Source organism: Puma concolor, chromosome A3 (genome assembly GCF_028749965.1).
Source record: "Puma concolor isolate L17-30 chromosome A3, mPumCon1.1.hap2, whole genome shotgun sequence".
Lineage (NCBI taxonomy): Eukaryota > Metazoa > Chordata > Mammalia > Carnivora > Felidae > Puma > Puma concolor.
In genome coordinates this window covers 73,361,463-73,379,176 of record NC_141669.1, presented here as the reverse complement: position 1 = coordinate 73,379,176, position 17,714 = coordinate 73,361,463, and the positions used below count along the sequence as shown (strand labels likewise).

Genomic DNA, 17,714 nt, shown 5'->3' with positions numbered 1-17,714 from the left:
CTCTTTACTAATTACAGATCTGGTCAGATTTCTTGTTATTTTATGATTCAGTCATTGTCGGTGTATGTTTCTAGGAATTTGTCCATTTCTTCTTGGTTATCCACATTGTTGGCATATAGTTGTTCATAATGGTCAATAATAAAATAATAAAATAATCATTTATTTTATTTCTGTGACATAAGTTTTTTTTAATTCTTTGTAATGTTTATTTATTTTTGAGAGAGAGAGAAAAAGCGTGAGCTGGGGAGGGGCAGAGAGAGAGAGAGAGAGACAAAGAATCCGAAGCAGGCTCCAGGCTCTGAGCTGTCGGCATAAAGTCTGATGCAGGGTCCGAACCCACAAACTGTGAGATCATGACTTGAGCCAAAGTCGGATGCTTACCCCTGAGCCACCCAGGCGCCCCTCTGTGACATAAGTTTAATGTCACATCTTTCATTTCTGGCTTTGAGGATTTTCTCTTTTTTTCTCCATCTAGCTAAAAGTTTGTCAATTTTGTTGATCTTTAAAAAAAAAAAAACAACTCTTAGTTTTCCTTTTTTTTCTATTTTATATTCTCTACTCCATTTACTTCTGCCATAATGTTTATTCTTTCTTTTCTTCCTTTAACTTTGGGTTTAGTTTGTTTTTCTAGTTCCTTGAGCTGTAACATTAGGTTGTTTATCTGAGATCTTCTTTTTTAATAATAAACTCCACTCTTTCTATTGCTTTTGCTACATCCATAAGTTTTGGTTTGTTGTGTTTTCACTTTGCTTACCTCAAAATATTTTCTGATTTCCCTTTTGATTCTTCTTTGGCCTATTAGTTGTTCAAGAGTGTGTTGTTCAATTTCTACATTTGTGAATTTTCCAGTTTTCCTCCATCTGTTGATTTCCAGTTTCATTCTGATGTGGTCAGACAGGATATTGTGTATGATTACAGTCTTCTTAAATTTGTTAAGACTTGTTTTGTGACATAACATGTGATCTGTCCTGGAGGATGTTTTGTGTATGCTTACGAAGAACATGTATTCTTTAAAAAAAAATTGTTTTTAACGTTTATTTACTTTTGAAAGACAGAGAGAAACAGGGTATGAGCAGGGGAGGGGCAGAGAGAGAGGGAGATACAGAATCCTAAACAGGCTCCAGGCTCTGAGCTGTCAGTAGTGCAGGGTTAGAACTCATGAACCGTTAGATCATGACCTGAGTCGAAGTTGGAAGCTCAACCAACTGAGCCACCCAGGTGACCCAAGAACATATATTCTGCTGCTGTTGTGTGGAAATGTCCACTTGGTCTGTTGTGTTGTTCAAGTCCTCTGTTTCTTTGTGGATGTTCTATCCATTATTGAAAATGGAGGATTGAAATTCTGATATTATTGTGTTGCTGTTACTGTCTTCAGTTTTTTAATGTTTGTTTCACATATTTGGGTGCTCTGATGTTGGCTTTACATATACTTGTAATTGTTATATCTTCCTGGTGAACGGGCCCTTTTATCATTATATATGTCCTTCATTGTCTCTTGTGACAGTTTTTGATGTAAAGTCTATTTTATCCAATGTTAGTATGGCCACTCCTGCCTGCTCTCATTTTGTTTCTGTTTGTATAGAATATCTTTTTACATCCTTTTACTTTCAACTGAAAGTGTGTCCTTCAATCTCAAATGAGTCTCTAGTACACAGCATATGGTTAGATCTTGCATTTTTTAAAAAAATCCATTTAGCCATCAGAAGTATTACAGTTCTTAAACATTTATTTGAACTCAGTCAATCTGTAAATCTTGTTGCTTTTATTTTTATTCTTTTGTTTTTGAACTTTTATTTGTGGCAACATTTTATTTTATTTATTTATTTATTTATTTTGTAAGTAAGCTCTATGCCCAGAATGGGGGCTTGAACTCATGATCCCGAGATCAAGAGTGGCATGCTCTACTGACTCAGCCAGCCAGGTGCCCCTGGTTGCTTTTAAATCACCTATTTCTCAGAACTAAAGTAACTGGAATTTTCTCCTCCTCCTCATTTAATATTCTTATTATCTCTTTCTCCTTTAACAGACACCATATCTGATTCATTGACAAGACCACAATCTGATTCCAAAGATGTGTTCCACAAACCCAGGCAACTGGGTCACATTTGATGATGACCCTGCTTTTCAGTCTTCTCAAAAGTCAAAGAATTTACCTCTGGAGAATCAAGGCATTTGTAGGCCAAATGGACTTAAGCTGAACCTCTCTGGTGCTAAGGAGTTTCCCAGTGGATCTTCCTCTGCCAGCAATACCCCCCTCTCCTCTCCCATCATAGACTTTTACTTTAGTCCAGGACCTCCAAGTAACTCTCCTCTTTCTACACCTACGAAGGACTTCCCAGGTATTCCTGGCATCCCCAAAGCAGGGACGCATATGCTTTATCCTATCCCAGAATCATCCTCAAACAGTCCACTTACAATATCAGGAGCAGGCTCTTCCTTATTGCCTAGCAAACCAACTTGTTTATCCCATGCTTCCTTACCCAGTGACCACTCATGTACACATCCAGCTCCCAAAGTGGGTCTTCTGGAAGAAGTTAGCCCTCCCCAGGCTGAAAGCCTAGGGTTTCAAAGTGATACTCCCCAGTTTCAGTATTTTCGGGAGGACTGTGCTTTTTCAAGTCCATTTTGGAAAGATGAAGGCAGTGCTTCCCAGTTCATCTTTGACCCTCCAGGAAGCAGAAAGGCTTACCCACCAAGAGACAAAGAGATGCCTATCGATCAAAAAAGCTTAAATCAGTGTTCACTCAACTATATCTGTGAGAAGCTTGAACATCTTCAATCAGCTGAGAACCAAGACTCATATGGAAATTTGTCTATGCAGTCTCTGTATGGTGAAGACACTGCCTCTTCCTTTGTCCCCCCCATGCTCTTCAGGAGTCAGCCAAAACCCGGATGGTCTTTTATGTTGAGAATTCCCGAGAAGAAGAACATGATGTCTTCCCGTCAGTGGGGACCAATTTTTCTAAAAGTCTTACCTGGAGGAATTTTGCAAATGTATTATGAGAAGGGGTTAGAAAAACCATTTAAGGAGTTACAGCTCGATCCACATTGCAGGCTTTCTGAACCAAAAGTTGAGAACTGTAGTGTGGCAGGAAAAATCCATACTGTGAAGATTGAACATGTGTCTTACACAGAAAAAAGGAAATACCATTCTAAGACAGAAGTAGTTCATGAACCAGACATCGAACAGATGCTGAAGTTGGGGTCCACAGAGTACCATGATTTCCTTGACTTCCTGACTACTGTGGAGGAGGAGCTGACAAAGCTGCCAGCTGGTTCAAAACCAAAAAAGAACTATGAGGAACAAGAAATTTCCCTAGAAATTGTGGACAACTTTTGGGGCAAAATCACTAAAGAAGAAGGAAAATTGGTTGAAAGTGCTGTCATAACTCAGATCTATTGCCTCTCTTTTGTAAATGGGAACACAGAATGCTTTTTAACCTTGAATGACCTCGAGCTGCAGAAGCGAAACGATCGCTACTTTGAAAAAGACCCAGAAAAGAAGGGGATTGATATTCTCGACTATCATTTTCATAAGTGTGTGAAAGCACAAGAATTCGGGCAATCAAGAATCATTAAGTTTGTACCGCTGGACGCCTGCCGGTTTGAACTGATGCGTTTTAAGACTTTGTATAACGGGGAGGATCTTCCCTTTTCCCTGAAGTCTGTAGTGGTTGTCCAGGGGGCGTATGTGGAGCTTCAGGCCTTTGTCAACATGGCCCCATTGGCTCAGAGATCTTCCTCTGCCAGTTCCTTGAGGTCCTGTGACAACATAATGATACACTTTCCTGTCCCATCACAGTGGATCAAGGCCCTCTGGACCATGAACCTCCAGAGGCAGAAGTCCCTGAAAGCCAAAATGAACCGCCGGGCATGTCTAGGGAGTTTACATGAACCTGAATCAGAACCTGTTATACAGGTCACTGTGGGGTCAGCAAAATATGAGAGTGCCTACCGGGCCGTGGTATGGAAGATAGACCGGCTTCCTGATAAAAATTCAAGTAAATATTCAATACCCCAAGTTGATTTTCACATGAAATAGCTTAAACGTTTTCACTTGTCTCCTTGGGTTGAAACCAGGCTGAGATAGATAACTTCAGTCCATTGAGGCCTTGCTTACATTGCCTGGTAGGAGGTGGAACATTTAGTCAAACAGCTGATTTATTTTTGTTCTCTGTGCCTATTTCTACGAGATAAGTTTACCTTAAAACAAATTTTTTTTTTAAAACAAATTTTTTAATACCATAAAAAAAAAATCCTAAGCTAAGATTTTGTTGTGAATGGTGGCACTGAGGGAAAATTTCTAGTTGGTCTTTTTGACATCAACCACCAACCTCAAATATTAAAAATATTGCTCACAGAGCTAAGATTCCCCAATTAACCTTTAAAGATCTCTCATCTGTGAATATACCTGAACTTTTTTTGTATTCTCAGCCAGTACCACATTCTCCTTAGGTTTTTTTCCCTTCTATTTCAAAATAAGATTGCCTTTCAGTTTTACCCAAATTGATTTCATTAGCTGAATTAATTTGGCCATATTGGCTAGTTGTTTCAGAATTAAGTAGATAACAGCCCAAGCATTAAAAATTCAGTTAATTTTTAAATTTTTTTTGCCAAGAAAACAATGAATCTAGAAATTCAGAACTTTAAAAATAGAGTCCTAGCACCGCATTTATTTCAGAATAGTAACTTAGTTGTGGGTGTATATAATAGAGCAAAAAAGCAAACTTTGAAATTAAGGCTGCTCCCTGTTTTAGTCCAGTTATTTCTAGCAGAACATTGGGTTATGGAGCTAATTTGGGGGATCTGAGTTGATGTATTCACTCATTCAGTCAAACCTTTATTGAGCACATCAGGTAAACCAAGCGCCACATTGGGTGCCGGGGCTAAAGATAAATAAGATCTGATCCCTGCTTCTAAATAGTTCACAGCTGGTCTAGTCCTTCAGGGAAAATTAATTTCATTTTAGGACCCTTCAGGCTGTGGACTTCAGAAGAAGCATTTTTATTTGGGGCGGACCTATAGCAGTGTTTCTCAAACTTGGCTGTATGTTAGGATAGCCTGAGAGCTTTCAAATAATTTTCATGTTCAGGCTCTACTCCATGCCAATTAAATTGGAATGTCTGAGGGAGGGGCCTAAGCACCTGTATGTTTCTAGGGCTCCCCAGGTGAACCTGATGTGTGCCAGGGTTGAGAGACACTGCTCTGCAGGCCTTGCAGTGTTTTGGGGGAAGGAAGAGCAAGCTCCAGACTATGATGGATTTGAGGGGTAGCATGGACCATGTCTTTGGGGAGTGCAGGACCACCTTGTCTGACTTGCAGTTTGCTGGCTTAACACCTGTCTTCTGATTGTAGCTCGGGCAAGGGACAGGGCCCAGTAGGCGAGAGACACAGCCGGGTGGCTGAAGAGTCCCAGGCCCTTGTGCAAAAGGGAAGCCCCTGCGCAGTCGTCCTCCCTGACACTGCCCCCACTTCTCGGTTGATGGCGAATTCTGCTCTGCAGTGTTCTCATGACTCATATTAGTTACGGTTCTAGTCCCAAGGAACATCAAGGACAGCTCAGGCTTAAGGCAGGGTGAGGTGGTGATGGGGTGGCATGGTCACAATGGATGGCTTCCAGTGGTGCCTCCTGGTCAACTCCTGTGTGATGGGAATATCTTCCGTGACACAATCCACAGAGGTGATGTTTCCTGCCTTTTATAACTTTGCTGGAGAAGCAAGTTAAAACCATTCTCAGGTTATCTTCATCCTAGGGAAACAAGTTTTGAAGTTTTGAGTACAAAGTTCCAAATGATCTGTTCTCAAATTCATCTGTGCTACTTTTAGATGAAAGGGGTTATAGAAATCATAATATTATTGCTTTTTATTTTGCTAAAGGTAAAGGGAAAGAGAGGAAGGCAGGCTGGAATACCTACTGTAATCTCCTCAACCCATACATGTCTCCTGATGGCTGGGTGATAACCTGACTCCTGATAATGCCTCAGAGAGGAACACTAGGGGCTCATCCTGCTGGCCTGTCCAGGTGGGGTCAAGAGGGACGGGGGACAGGCTCACAAAGAACCCATTCCAGCTGTTCTGCCTCAGAGCAGACACTCCTGCTAGACCCAATCAGGGCAACCATGCTTATTTTTCAAAGTGAGAACCCACAGGAATCATTTATTTGGAAGGAGAACAACATGTAAATGTTCTTGTGAAAATGATCCTGTTTATAACCTGTATTTTCCCAGAGCTAATGGTATAGTTAATTGATTCATTCACCACGAATTTATTGAGAAGAAGACCCATTCATTCCACAAACTTCCTGTAGGTACTGGCTCTGTGCTGGGTGCTTGGGAGACAGATGCAGACATGCTTCCCACTTCCAGAAACGTAGCAGCCTAGTAGGGGAGACTGACCTGGAAGCAAGTATGAAAATACACTATGTGGAAGTGTGCTGTATGCTAGGCATGTACAAATGTATATAGTAGGGATTCCAGAGAAAGGAGTGATAAACTGCAGGGGACACTAGAGTTAAACCTGGTGTGGAAGAATCAGTAGGATTCTATCAGGGATAGAAAAAGCAGAATCAGACATGTAGGTGGGGGATCTTAGTTATCTTTTGGGACTGAGGCAGGAAGGACGCTGTGAGCCATGCCTTGGGGTATGGAGTTTGTCAGCAGGGCTTCTGGAGTGTTTTCAGGCACTACTGTGACAGAATCATCCATGTTTCATCCATCCTTTCTGTTTTAGGAAGTCAGGCGTACAATGCAGAGGAGAAATTCAGGAGCAGATTATAGACATAGGGAGGCCTGATGAACAATGCCAGTGGCAGTGGGAGCGCCCAGAAGGAGGGAGGGATGGGTGAGAAATTCAGAGGAGGTGCCCCCAGGAAAAGGACAGATTACCTGTGGGTATGGGGGACAGAAGGGGTGCAAGGAGGTTGAGGGCTCTGGCTTTGGTGAATAGGTGATCCATAGTGCCATTGGCTGAGATCACTTGGGATCCTCTCTTTACTCCTTTTAAAATCTGTTTCTCAGCCCTGGCAGCATATTCGACTCCTTAACAATCATTAGAGCTTTAAAAACAGACCCGTATTTAGGCCCCATCCTGACCAATCAGGCTCTGTGGGAGTGAGGCCCACATACTGGTGCTTGAAAAAGGCATGCAGCCAGGGTTGAGAACCCCTGACCTGGTAGCTCTGCTGTGACACCTGTTCTGGTCCTCTAGGCACAGGTCCTTCCCCCCTGCTCTGTGTCCCTGGGTCTCCTTGAGTCTTTCTTGCCTACCACCCACATTTGCTAGCAGCTAAGCTCGCTATGAACAGTTTCGAGAGTGGATGTTCCCAGAGAGGCTGGCCTTCAGGAATTCTAGAAGACGGTCATAGCACCAGGCATTCCAGTCAATTATATGGTGATAATTCACAGAACAAATCCTTTGGGATCAAAGATGCTTTGTTCAGATCAGATCTGTGGGCCAAAAGGGGGCCTAGACAAAAGGCAGGGGGGCTGTGTCAGGTGCAGTCTAGAGGGGCAGGGAGAAGCTGGGCTGGAGCAGGACACTGGTGATCCTGTGGTCTGTCTGTCATGTGGCTTCACCATGTGGGTGGGGAGGGTAATGCAAAGACTGAGAGGGTGCCTGGCAATTTGCCTGTGGAGGAGAAGTGTAGAAAGAGTAAGGTTGGGGCAGAGAGGAAATCTTTATCCTAAGACAGTGCTTCTTAAACTTTTGTGTGCATGTGAATCGCTTTTAATTTGAATTATTAAAAAAAATGTTTATTTATTTTGACAGAGAGAGAGAGAATGAGCCAGGAAGAGGCAGAGGGAGAGGGAGAATCCCAAGCAGGCTCTGAGCTCAGATCCCAATGCTGGGCCCAACCTCATGACCATGAGATCATGATCTGAGCTGAAATCAAGAGTTGGACACTTAACTGACTGAGCCACCCAGGTGCCCTGTGAATCACCTTTTTAAAATGTAGACTGATGGGGTGCCTGGGTGGCTCAGTCGGTTAAGCGTCCAACTTCAGCTCAGGTCATGATCTCGCGGTCGGTGAGTTCGAGCCTCGTGTCAGGCTCTGTGCTGACCGCTCAGAGCCTGGAGCCTGTTTGGGATTCTGTGTCTCCCTGTCTCTCAGACCCTCCCCCGTTCATGCTCTGTCTCTCTCTGTCTCAAAAATAAATAAACGTTAAAAAAAAGTTTTTAAATGTAGACTGAGGTCCCCTGAATCCCACACTGCTCAGGCGATACAAATGCTGCTGGCTCACGGGCCATGCAAAGAGTAGCAGATTATTTGAATGCATCTCTAGTTCTCTATACAATTTTTAAATCAATTGGGTGTTTAAAGAATAGGGTCTTTTTAAAAAGTCTTTAAAACATTACCCTTTTTAAGCAAGTTTCTGAACACCCAGTACTATTAGAAAAAAATATTTTAAAACTGGAAACTGAAAGAGAATATATGAACTAGTCTACTAGTTTATATAATGCCTTTCCTCCTGTGAGTTTTTGAGATCAGGATTGACCTTTCCTTTTCACTTCCATGTGATTTCAAGGGAGGTGGGAAGGGCTACTGGCCTTTTACCAGCATTCCAGTGCTTAATATTCTTTTAACAAAGTGGGCAGGTCTTTGATTTCACAGCAAAGGATGGCCTGGTAGCCCCATCCTTTGTGGGGGTGGGGGTGGGGTGGGGAGGACAGATGGGAACACTGATTAGTCACAGGAGGTGCAGAGAGCATAGAATTAGAAAGGGGAGTGGGAGTGGTAAGGGGGGTGCCAATTAATATATCTGTCTCTTACCTTCCCATGTTACCAATTTTTAGAGAAAGCTTGCTTGTTTTCATGCTGTCATCTGCACATTGGTTGCCCTCTCCCCACTTGTGTCAGCCTCCTGCCATTCATTCCCTCCAACTCTCAACAATTCACTTCCAGATGTGAAATATTTTAGTTCAAGAAGGACCGTATACTTAGTAGACCGAGGTGGTTTGTGATTTACCTTCCCAGTCGGAAGAAATTTGGAGAGTAACCATTACCAAAGCCCTAGAGTGCCCCCTGCTGGAAACTACTGAGATAGATAACCTGATTTCCTTCTACCTTCTATTCATTTGTTCATGAATTTGACAAATATCCTTTGAGCCTTAAATGTGCCAGACATTGTGCTAAGGACAGATATGATACCTCTTTGCACAGAGATCAAAGTCTAAAGGGGGAGTGTGTGATTAAACACTGTAGAGTATTTAGAGTTTTAAAAAGCCAGGAAAAACATGCCAGAAAACTTGAAGGGAAAAATGCTCTCCTTTATCTTTTACCAATTTTTTAGGAAAGCAGGTAGAAAAAGTTTGTTTCTAACATTTTTGGAATACTACTAGGTCTTCAATGTGAGTAATCTCGAGTGCAAAAGTTCCAAAAGAATTTTTTCCTTTAAAATGTGAATATCAGGGGCACCTGGGCACTCAGTCGGTTAAGTGTCCAACTCTTGGTTTTGGCTCAGGTCATGATCTCACGTTTGGTAAGATCGAGCCCTGCGTCAGGCTCTTTGCTGACAGTGCAGATCCTGCTTGGGATTTCCTCTCTCCCTCTCTCTCTGCCCCTCCCCTGCTCACTCACGTTCTTTCTCTCTTTCAAAAGAAACTTAAAAAAATCTGAAAGATTAAAAAAATAAAATGTGACTATCAAATTAGACCATCTCCAATATCATTTCCAGTCTGAAAGTATAGAATTCACGGTCCCTTCGTTATCAAAATTGTAGTAGTTAAATAAAAATAGTGGATTTATAATTGAAGAGCATTTTGCAAAGTAATCATATGCAGCCAGCACTTCTGTACAGCTATAGTATACCATGGCTCTCATGCTCCACGTGTGCCCACTGGTTTGTTTAATCCTCCGAACAATCCTGTAAGGTTCATGTTATCATCACCAACATCATAACTCCCATTAAAAAAAAATTTTTTTTAACGTTCATTCATCTTTGAGAGACAGAGACAGAGCATGAGCGGGGAAGGGATAGAGAGAGGGAGACACAGAATCCAAAGCAGACTCCAGGCTCCGAGCTGTCAGCACAGAGCCCGATGCGGGGCTTGAACTCACGAACTGCAAGATCATGACCTGAGCCAAAGTCAGACGTTCAACCGACTGAGACACCCAGGCGCCCCTCATCACTCCCGTGTTTAGATGAGGAAACAGGCTCAGACAGACCAAGTAACTTGCCTAGGATTACAGCTATTAATTAGCAGAGTTGGGATTGGGCTGTGCACAATCTGGGTCCAGTGTTTGTGTTCTTAGCCACCGTGCCATAAAGGACCTAAGAGTGCCTGAATTAAGCTTAAATAAGTTTACTGCCTCCTTGCTGCAGACTGCAGACTAGAAAGGGTAATGGATTATGGAATCTCCCCTGGGTGTGTATGTGTGTGAATAAAGTTCTCACTTGCCTGCAGTGATCTGGGTAGCTTAGAGCACCTCAGAGGCCGTGGCTGTCCTGCGCTACATGTAAGTGGTGGAGATGGCTGATGAGCAGCTGTGGGTTAATTGATTGATGACTTCTCAAGGCCTTTTACAGCCTTAGAATTCTATTAGTTTCTCTACAAGGAACAGGTTGTAAGGAGTGAAAGGTAATTTATCTTTTAAGAATTAAGTGGAATCCTTTAAACCCTTGTTTTTGTGCCTAGAGCTATATTCTGATGGAAGTGTTCTTTCTTGAGGTATGTCAGTGGTAAAGTAATCTGGCTTTTCAAATAACTGTCATCTCATACATTTATTTAAGTAAAGATAGCTGCGCTGGATATGTAGGTGCTGTGGACGACACAACAGAATCACACAACTTTGTAGAGTTACTACAGTGATTGCACTGAAAATATATATATTTTTTACTCTGTGGTAACACGTGCACACACACACATACAGACATGTTACACGGCCCCACTTAAAATCGTTGCGTATATCCAATATCCCTGGGTCTGGCGCAGAGCCTGGCCTAGCAGAGGCTAGATGCTCAATACATGGCAAATGGAATTAAGTGGAAACAAATATTAGATTGAAGCACTGAAAGCAAATATGCCTATCTCTACACCGTACATCCATTCCAGGCAAAGCTTTTGGAGGGTGAGCGAGAATTACCCTAGTGAAGAATAATCCATTCTACTGAAAAAAGAATTCTTGGCCTAGAGTAGTTTCCAAAATGTAATGCAATTTTTGTAAACTTTACTTTAAAAAGTTAGAAATTTTAATGATGTGACCCAATTTGGGCTGAAGTTTACCTTTGCATTATCTATCAAGAAACAGTGGTGAGAAAATGAATAAGTTAAGAATTATTGTAAGAGCTTATTCAGTCTACTTAAGGGAAAGAGTTTTTTTTTTAAAACACATTCCATGTATATTATAGCCAAATAATGACGCTTAATATAAATATTAGTCATATGTAATTAAAGAAACTTAATATGCTTTTAATTAAAAACACTTTAGGAGTTAATATATCATATATATAGTAATGAGTTTGTACTTCTTTTAAAGCTAGTAGTTATAAAATGCAGATAGATTTCCCCTAGTTGGTGCAAAATTGTGAATTTTGATGCTATGTTGTTTAAATGGAATTTATGCCACTTTCATTATAGTGCTAACAGAATTGTTTATTAAGGAGAGGGATGGATACTTCTTACGCTTAGGAGAAATGTTCAATGGCCATTGAAATCCTTTGATCATTTGCTTTTTTCTTCAAGGTCCTGATCATCCCCATTGCTTGTCATACAAACTAGAACTTGGATCAGACCAAGAAATTCCCTCTGATTGGTATCCATTTGCTACTGTTCAGTTTGGAATGCTTGACACCTGTGCCTCAGGGACAGAGGTCAGGTCTCTGGGTGTGGAGAGTGATTTCCAGCCACAGAAACATGTTCATCAGAGAGCTTGCTACAACATTCAGGTATATCCCAAAGCTCTTTGGTTGAAGTTGAAGCTTCTGAAGCTGTGGCCTAATTTGGCATTAGATATTTGTTTTGCCCTTTTGAGTGACTGTGTATATGTATATGTATGCGTGTTTATGTGACCTAGAAAAGAGCCCCGTCCTGGAAACCTGATGGTCACCAGTAAGCCAAGTTTCTCTCAGTTCTAGAAAATGTCAGGAGCTTGAGCACCAGTGCCACTTAATTCAGCACTCGATGAAAAACAGGGCGTTAAAAACAAATTCACATTCCAGAAGCATCTTTGTAATAAAAATTATGTTAGAATAACATTTCTCAAGATGTGTTCTATGGAACACACATAGTGATCCAAGAGAAAAGTAAGTTGGGGAATGCTATACACTAAATTAATGCTAAGTGAAGGCTCTGAGAAGTCCTGCAATAAAGAAACTTGTTAGACTTAACTCAGTTTCTCCCAACTCATTGCTTATTGATTCTTGTCTCTATGGGCATGTACATGTGGAACACCTGTCAGTATCTTCTGGAATAGTATTCTGTGGAGCACCCTTTGGGAAATACTGAGTTATTCTACCAATGTTAAGTGTTTACCATCAGCTCTTCTGCATTTTTATGCCAGATGAGTTAAAGAGTGACATACGCTTCCATCTGTTTCTTTCTTTCTTTCTTTCTTTCTTTCTTTCTTTCTTTCTTTCTTTCTTTCTTTCTTTCTTTCTTTCTTTCTTTTCCTTCCTTCCTTCCTTCCTTCCTTCCTTCCTTCCTTCCTTCCTTTCTTTCTTTCCTTGCACCTATTTCTAAACTTGCTTTTCCTTTTCATCTTCAAAGTTAGTAAATAATAGAGGTAACTTCTGTCACATATTTCCCCCAGTGTCTTGAAATGGTGTGATTATATAAGACATCATCAACACCAATGGGTGGGTTTATGATATACTAATAGAATTCAGGGTTTTTTCTTTATTTTGGACCATCTGTTTATAAGCCGATATGTTTGGGACCAGTGATTTTTTTTTTCTATTGATAAAATTAATTATGGGTGAGTACCATTGTGTGCAGCCCCTTTGGGATGGAAGGACTTAGTCCCTCAGCAGCTGGGAATTGCCCTGCTGAAGAAAGCTGCCTTGGCCTGGGTCACACCCCCTTCCTGGTGGATGCAGGTGTATTAAGACCCTCTTGCCTCAGCTTGGGTTAACTCTGCAGCCCTCCTAGCTCCAGCTCACCTGGCTAGAGCCTTTATGGTGACTGCATTACAGCCCGACTTCTTTCTGTCTGCTTCCTTCCCTCCCTTTCCTCCCCCAACAGACATTGACCCCGACAGTATTCCCCAGTACACTTTCCACATGCCGGTCTCCATCTCAGAGTCTGCTTCTTGGAGAACCTGACCTGTCACACTAGGTGTATCAGTACTAGGTGTGACTGAAATGTGGGTCAAATACAATGGAGAATTCATTGATCCCTATTTTCCTATGCATGGGTCCTTCCAGTTTCCTATTGTTTTAGAGGACAGCCCAAAATTATATAACAGAGTCCCTGCTGCTTTAATAGTATTTACTAATTGATCCACACTTGGTGACAGGCGGTTTCAAAAGGTCACCTTCTATTTAATAAGTATTTGAGCAATTTCAAAGTGCCAGGTACCACTCTAGATGCTGAAGACACAAAAGTGAACAAGACACAGGTCCCTGACCTCGTGAAGCATACCTTCTAGTCGGGGAACAAAACATAGTTTGTAAACAAATAAATAGTTTCACATAGTGACAGATTCTACGAAGAGAATAAAATAGGGGACTAAGATAGAGAATGATGGAGGGCTTCCTTATCTCAGGTGGTCCAGGGGGGCCTCTCTGTGAAGCAGTAACACTTGAGATGAAATGAAAAAGATGAGGGGCAGGTGGATGGTTCTGTCCATCTGGTTTACTAGTTTGTAAAGTAGTTCATTTTAATTAGAAGATTTTGGGTGAGTTATAAATTTCAAGGGGGCCAAAGGCTCCATATATGATACTTGGGGGTATAGTTGTTCACACATCTATCCAGGACTCTAAATGTCTTATCAGTGTATGTATTCTGTGTACTTTTCTAAACCCTATGTCTGACTTAGAAGGGAGGAGAGTTTCAGTCCTCTACAAGATCTGACCCTAGAGGGAAGGATTTGTGAAGCTCAAGAGGAGAACAGGCTGCCTCACTCGGGGCTAGCATGACACCGTGGAGGCACTGTGTGTCCAAAGGATGAGGTGGCTGCGGTCCTTGCCACATGCATGAAGTAGGACTGAACAGTGTTAGTTCTGTGTTTGCTAATGCTGCCATGTTTCGCTTTCGCATACAGGTTGAAATAGAAAAGAAGAGGATTAAAATCGATGGAGAAGACCCAGATAAAGCTGGTGACTGCGTAACTCAGTAGAAGTGGCAAGAGTAAATGATGACCCACTTTTCAAATATGCAATTGACAGAAACCATACAAAGATCTGCTCTGTGCCGTGGAAATGACTTTTTTATAGAGGGGTTCGGACAGGTCCAATGGCCTTGTTTAGAGAAGTGGAGACCTGAAAGCAAACAATCTGTATTTTATGCTTTTGATATGTTTGTGCTGCAGGAGTTTCATCTAAAATGTGTCTATAGTTTGTGTGATGTCTTTGTTTCCCATTAAAACTCAGAGTCACTGTTACTCAATGTGTTACCAGACAACCAGCTTGGCTAAAGGGTTTTGGAGTTTTTCATTACTCAGTGGCTCACTGTTTTGCACTCTGCATCACCTGGGGGCCACATTTATTATCTTCCAGTCCCGTCTCTTCTTGCTCTTCTTAGCACCTCTACTGGAGGGTGAGGCATTCAAAGGAGACATAAAGCGAAATACTCAATTTTCCCTCTTGCTCATCTCTGGAATGTGGCTAGGTGTAGAATGAGGCTGAAACCACAGGCTAAAATGGACATGTGGAAGCATCTGATTTTGAATAATTTATCTTCCTGTCCTCTTCCTACATTGGTGAGTAATCATCGACTGTATTTGGTACCTGTCTTTCCCCACAGCGTTATCATTTTCAAAATGTATTTGTGTTCTGGTGTGTGTTGCAAAGAAGCTATTTCTGTTGATATACATATTTCAGTACAAGTCACTAAGACATATTGCCTTTTGCTTGGAGAGATTCCTTTCAGAATGGAATGGTATTGGACACTAGTTAAAATATTTATGTATATTAGAGATGAATTTTTAAAGTTCATGAATATTGTCTCCCAAAAGTACAGGCTCTAAGAATGTATTTTTGATAAAGTATTATTTGTAATTAACATAAGCCTCTCTTGAGTAGAAGTCTAAATGATATTATGATTATTTTATGCTTGTGCTGCTATCGTGCTATTTATGCTAATTCTGCTTAATTTAGAGTATTTTTCTTTAAAAGATGAAGAAAATAAAAGACACTAGATTATTTTACCTGAATTTTTACAAGGTGACATCTCTATTCTTCCAAGTCAGGTAAATGCTTGGTTTCTAATAAAAAACCAATAGCATCAGCAGTTCAAATTCTGTTTATAATTTGACAGTGAAAGGTCAGACTTAAAATGTACGAATTCCATATTCTACAGATTTTTTTAGTCCAAAAAAACAATGCCCTCCATGTGGTATTATACACCTTCAATTTATATTGAATCTTAAATATGATTAGGAGGCATATTTCCCTATTTATCAGATTTCTTTTGAGTCAGAGCTGATGATATAATAATGTTCTTTCAAACAACATTTATTTGTTGGCCCACAGACTTGATGTCATATGTTTTATTTAATATTGTACTACATTCATTTTAATCTGTTCAAAACAGATTAAAAACAAACACTTCTGATAATCTGTATCAATCAGCAGATTTTATTGCTCATCATTATTTTACTTTAAAAACAGAGAATGCAAAAGTTGACTGTTAAAATGAATTGGTATTGTTCTTTTAAACTTCACTTGATACAGTGTGCATAATGTCATATGTTGGAGACTCACTGTTGATTGCATGGGAGGGGAAATTTGTGTGTGTGTCACTAGAAAAAAAATTCCACTATCTTTCCCCATCATCTGGTGTGGCACATTCTGGAGTGACTGCAGTCATGCTCAGAACAAATATGGAGGCAGGCTGGACCTGATGCCGTTCCATGATCCCAGGGAAGTCAGCTGGGTTAATTACTGCCATTCCTTTTAAATCTGTTTTATGGCATCCTGCCCATAAAGAACTCAGAGTCTGATTCAGATGAACTTAATGAATATTTACACTTCCAAATAGTTTCAGCAAAGCATTCAATTAATCACCTCTCATGCTTCACAGGTTGCCCAGTATTTGTGCGTACCTCACTGCTGGGGTCATTTACCCACCAGCCACCCAGCCTTTGGAGCATCTCAAGATTCAGTGTTGAAAACGCAGTAACAAAAAGGCTGACTAAAGCTCAAATTGGTTTCTGCAGCAATGCAAAGGTTGATAGCATTAACAGCAGGGTGCTACAGCATAATTGTTAATTTGCACATCTATTAGGATCTTTAAATATTCATTACTTAGCGTTAAATTAACATTCTGTGAAGGGAGGAGAGGCTTTTTAATACAATTCTTCTGACCTCAGAAATGGCAGAAGGTCAAATGTGACCATGGTGCTCTAAGTGAAAAATCAGGTGGAATTCATTTAGACTTACAAATTAAGAAGTGAAATTTCCTTTGTCAGAAACTAAATGATAATCTTCAAAACAACAACAACCCCCCTGCTTTTAAGGTTGGGGAGGGAGGAAGGATGTGTGTGAAGGAGGAAATCCTTTCTAGCGTTTTAATTTAGGTCATTTAGATCAACCCTTTATGAGTTTGACCATTTGGGGATCAGTTGTTTGATGGACACAATGGCAGAGTTCCAAGGAGTTGACCAGTATGAGACTAGATGTTCTGCTCTGGTTGCCTTACCAGTCAAAGGATGATACTAACTGTGTAAATGAATTCATGGCTTGATGGTTACCTGATCATTTGTACAGGTCTGAATTTAAGTACATGTCCTTTTTCTATGAGAATAAAAATAGTTGACCCATTAAATGTATGAAAATAATTACTTTGCAGCACATAAATAAAGGCTAGCATTTTGACCTGATTTATATATTGGGACAGTTTTAGGGTTTTAGTTTCCTCCATTCTGGAACTGTATTTATGATACAGCTCTTTTTCTTATAGATTCAGTTAGAAGGTCTTCCTTAACAATAAGTATTACTATATCTTACTCAAAATATGATTTTATGTCATAGCAATACAAATATAAAACAGGTTGAGCCTTAATAATCATGTAACAAAATATTTTGTAGATTGCATATTGATTTTTTAAAATTAAAGATGTATTTCAAATGGTTCTTGCTGTGCAATGGACTTATATCTGTTTTTGCAAGGTCTGGGACTGTTTTTTTTTTTTTTTTGTATGAAATCAATTTCAAGGATCTTAAACAATTGACTCTCTGTCGGGCAAATGTGTACTGCTTCATTATTAAAGAGTCACTGAACACGGAGTCTTGGCACATTCTGGAAAAATAACACCATCAGACTACAATCTGTGATGTGAAAGGATGATTTTTTTTTTTTTTTTTTAATTTTTTTTTTCAACGTTTATTTATTTTTGGGACAGAGAGAGACAGAGCATGAACGGGGGAGGGGCAGAGAGAGAGGGAGACACAGAATCGGAAGCAGGCTCCAGGCTCTGAGCCATCAGCCCAGAGCCCGACGCGGGGCTCGAACTCACGGACCGCGAGATCGTGACCTGGCTGAAGTCGGACGCTTAACCGACTGCGCCACCCAGGCGCCCCAAGGATGATTTTTAAAAGAGGGTATAGTCATTACTC

The 17,714-nt window shown here is 40.7% G+C and overlaps 1 protein-coding gene across 5 annotated transcripts in view; it reads left to right on the top strand.

Moving 5' to 3' along the window:
• STON1 (stonin 1) overlaps positions 1-17,231 on the top strand; it is a 51,015-nt gene extending 33,784 nt beyond the window's left edge. For all 5 annotated transcript variants that reach the window (XM_025932130.2, XM_086701141.1, XM_086701142.1 and 2 more), the window contains exons 2-4: positions 2,027-4,001; positions 11,683-11,885; positions 14,201-17,231. In XM_025932130.2, the coding sequence (XP_025787915.1) occupies positions 2,072-4,001; positions 11,683-11,885; positions 14,201-14,275 (2,208 nt within the window). In that variant the 5' untranslated portion in view covers positions 2,027-2,071 and the 3' untranslated portion in view covers positions 14,276-17,231. The remainder of the gene's footprint in view (positions 1-2,026; positions 4,002-11,682; positions 11,886-14,200) is intronic.
• Positions 17,232-17,714: the final 483 nt, after the last annotated feature.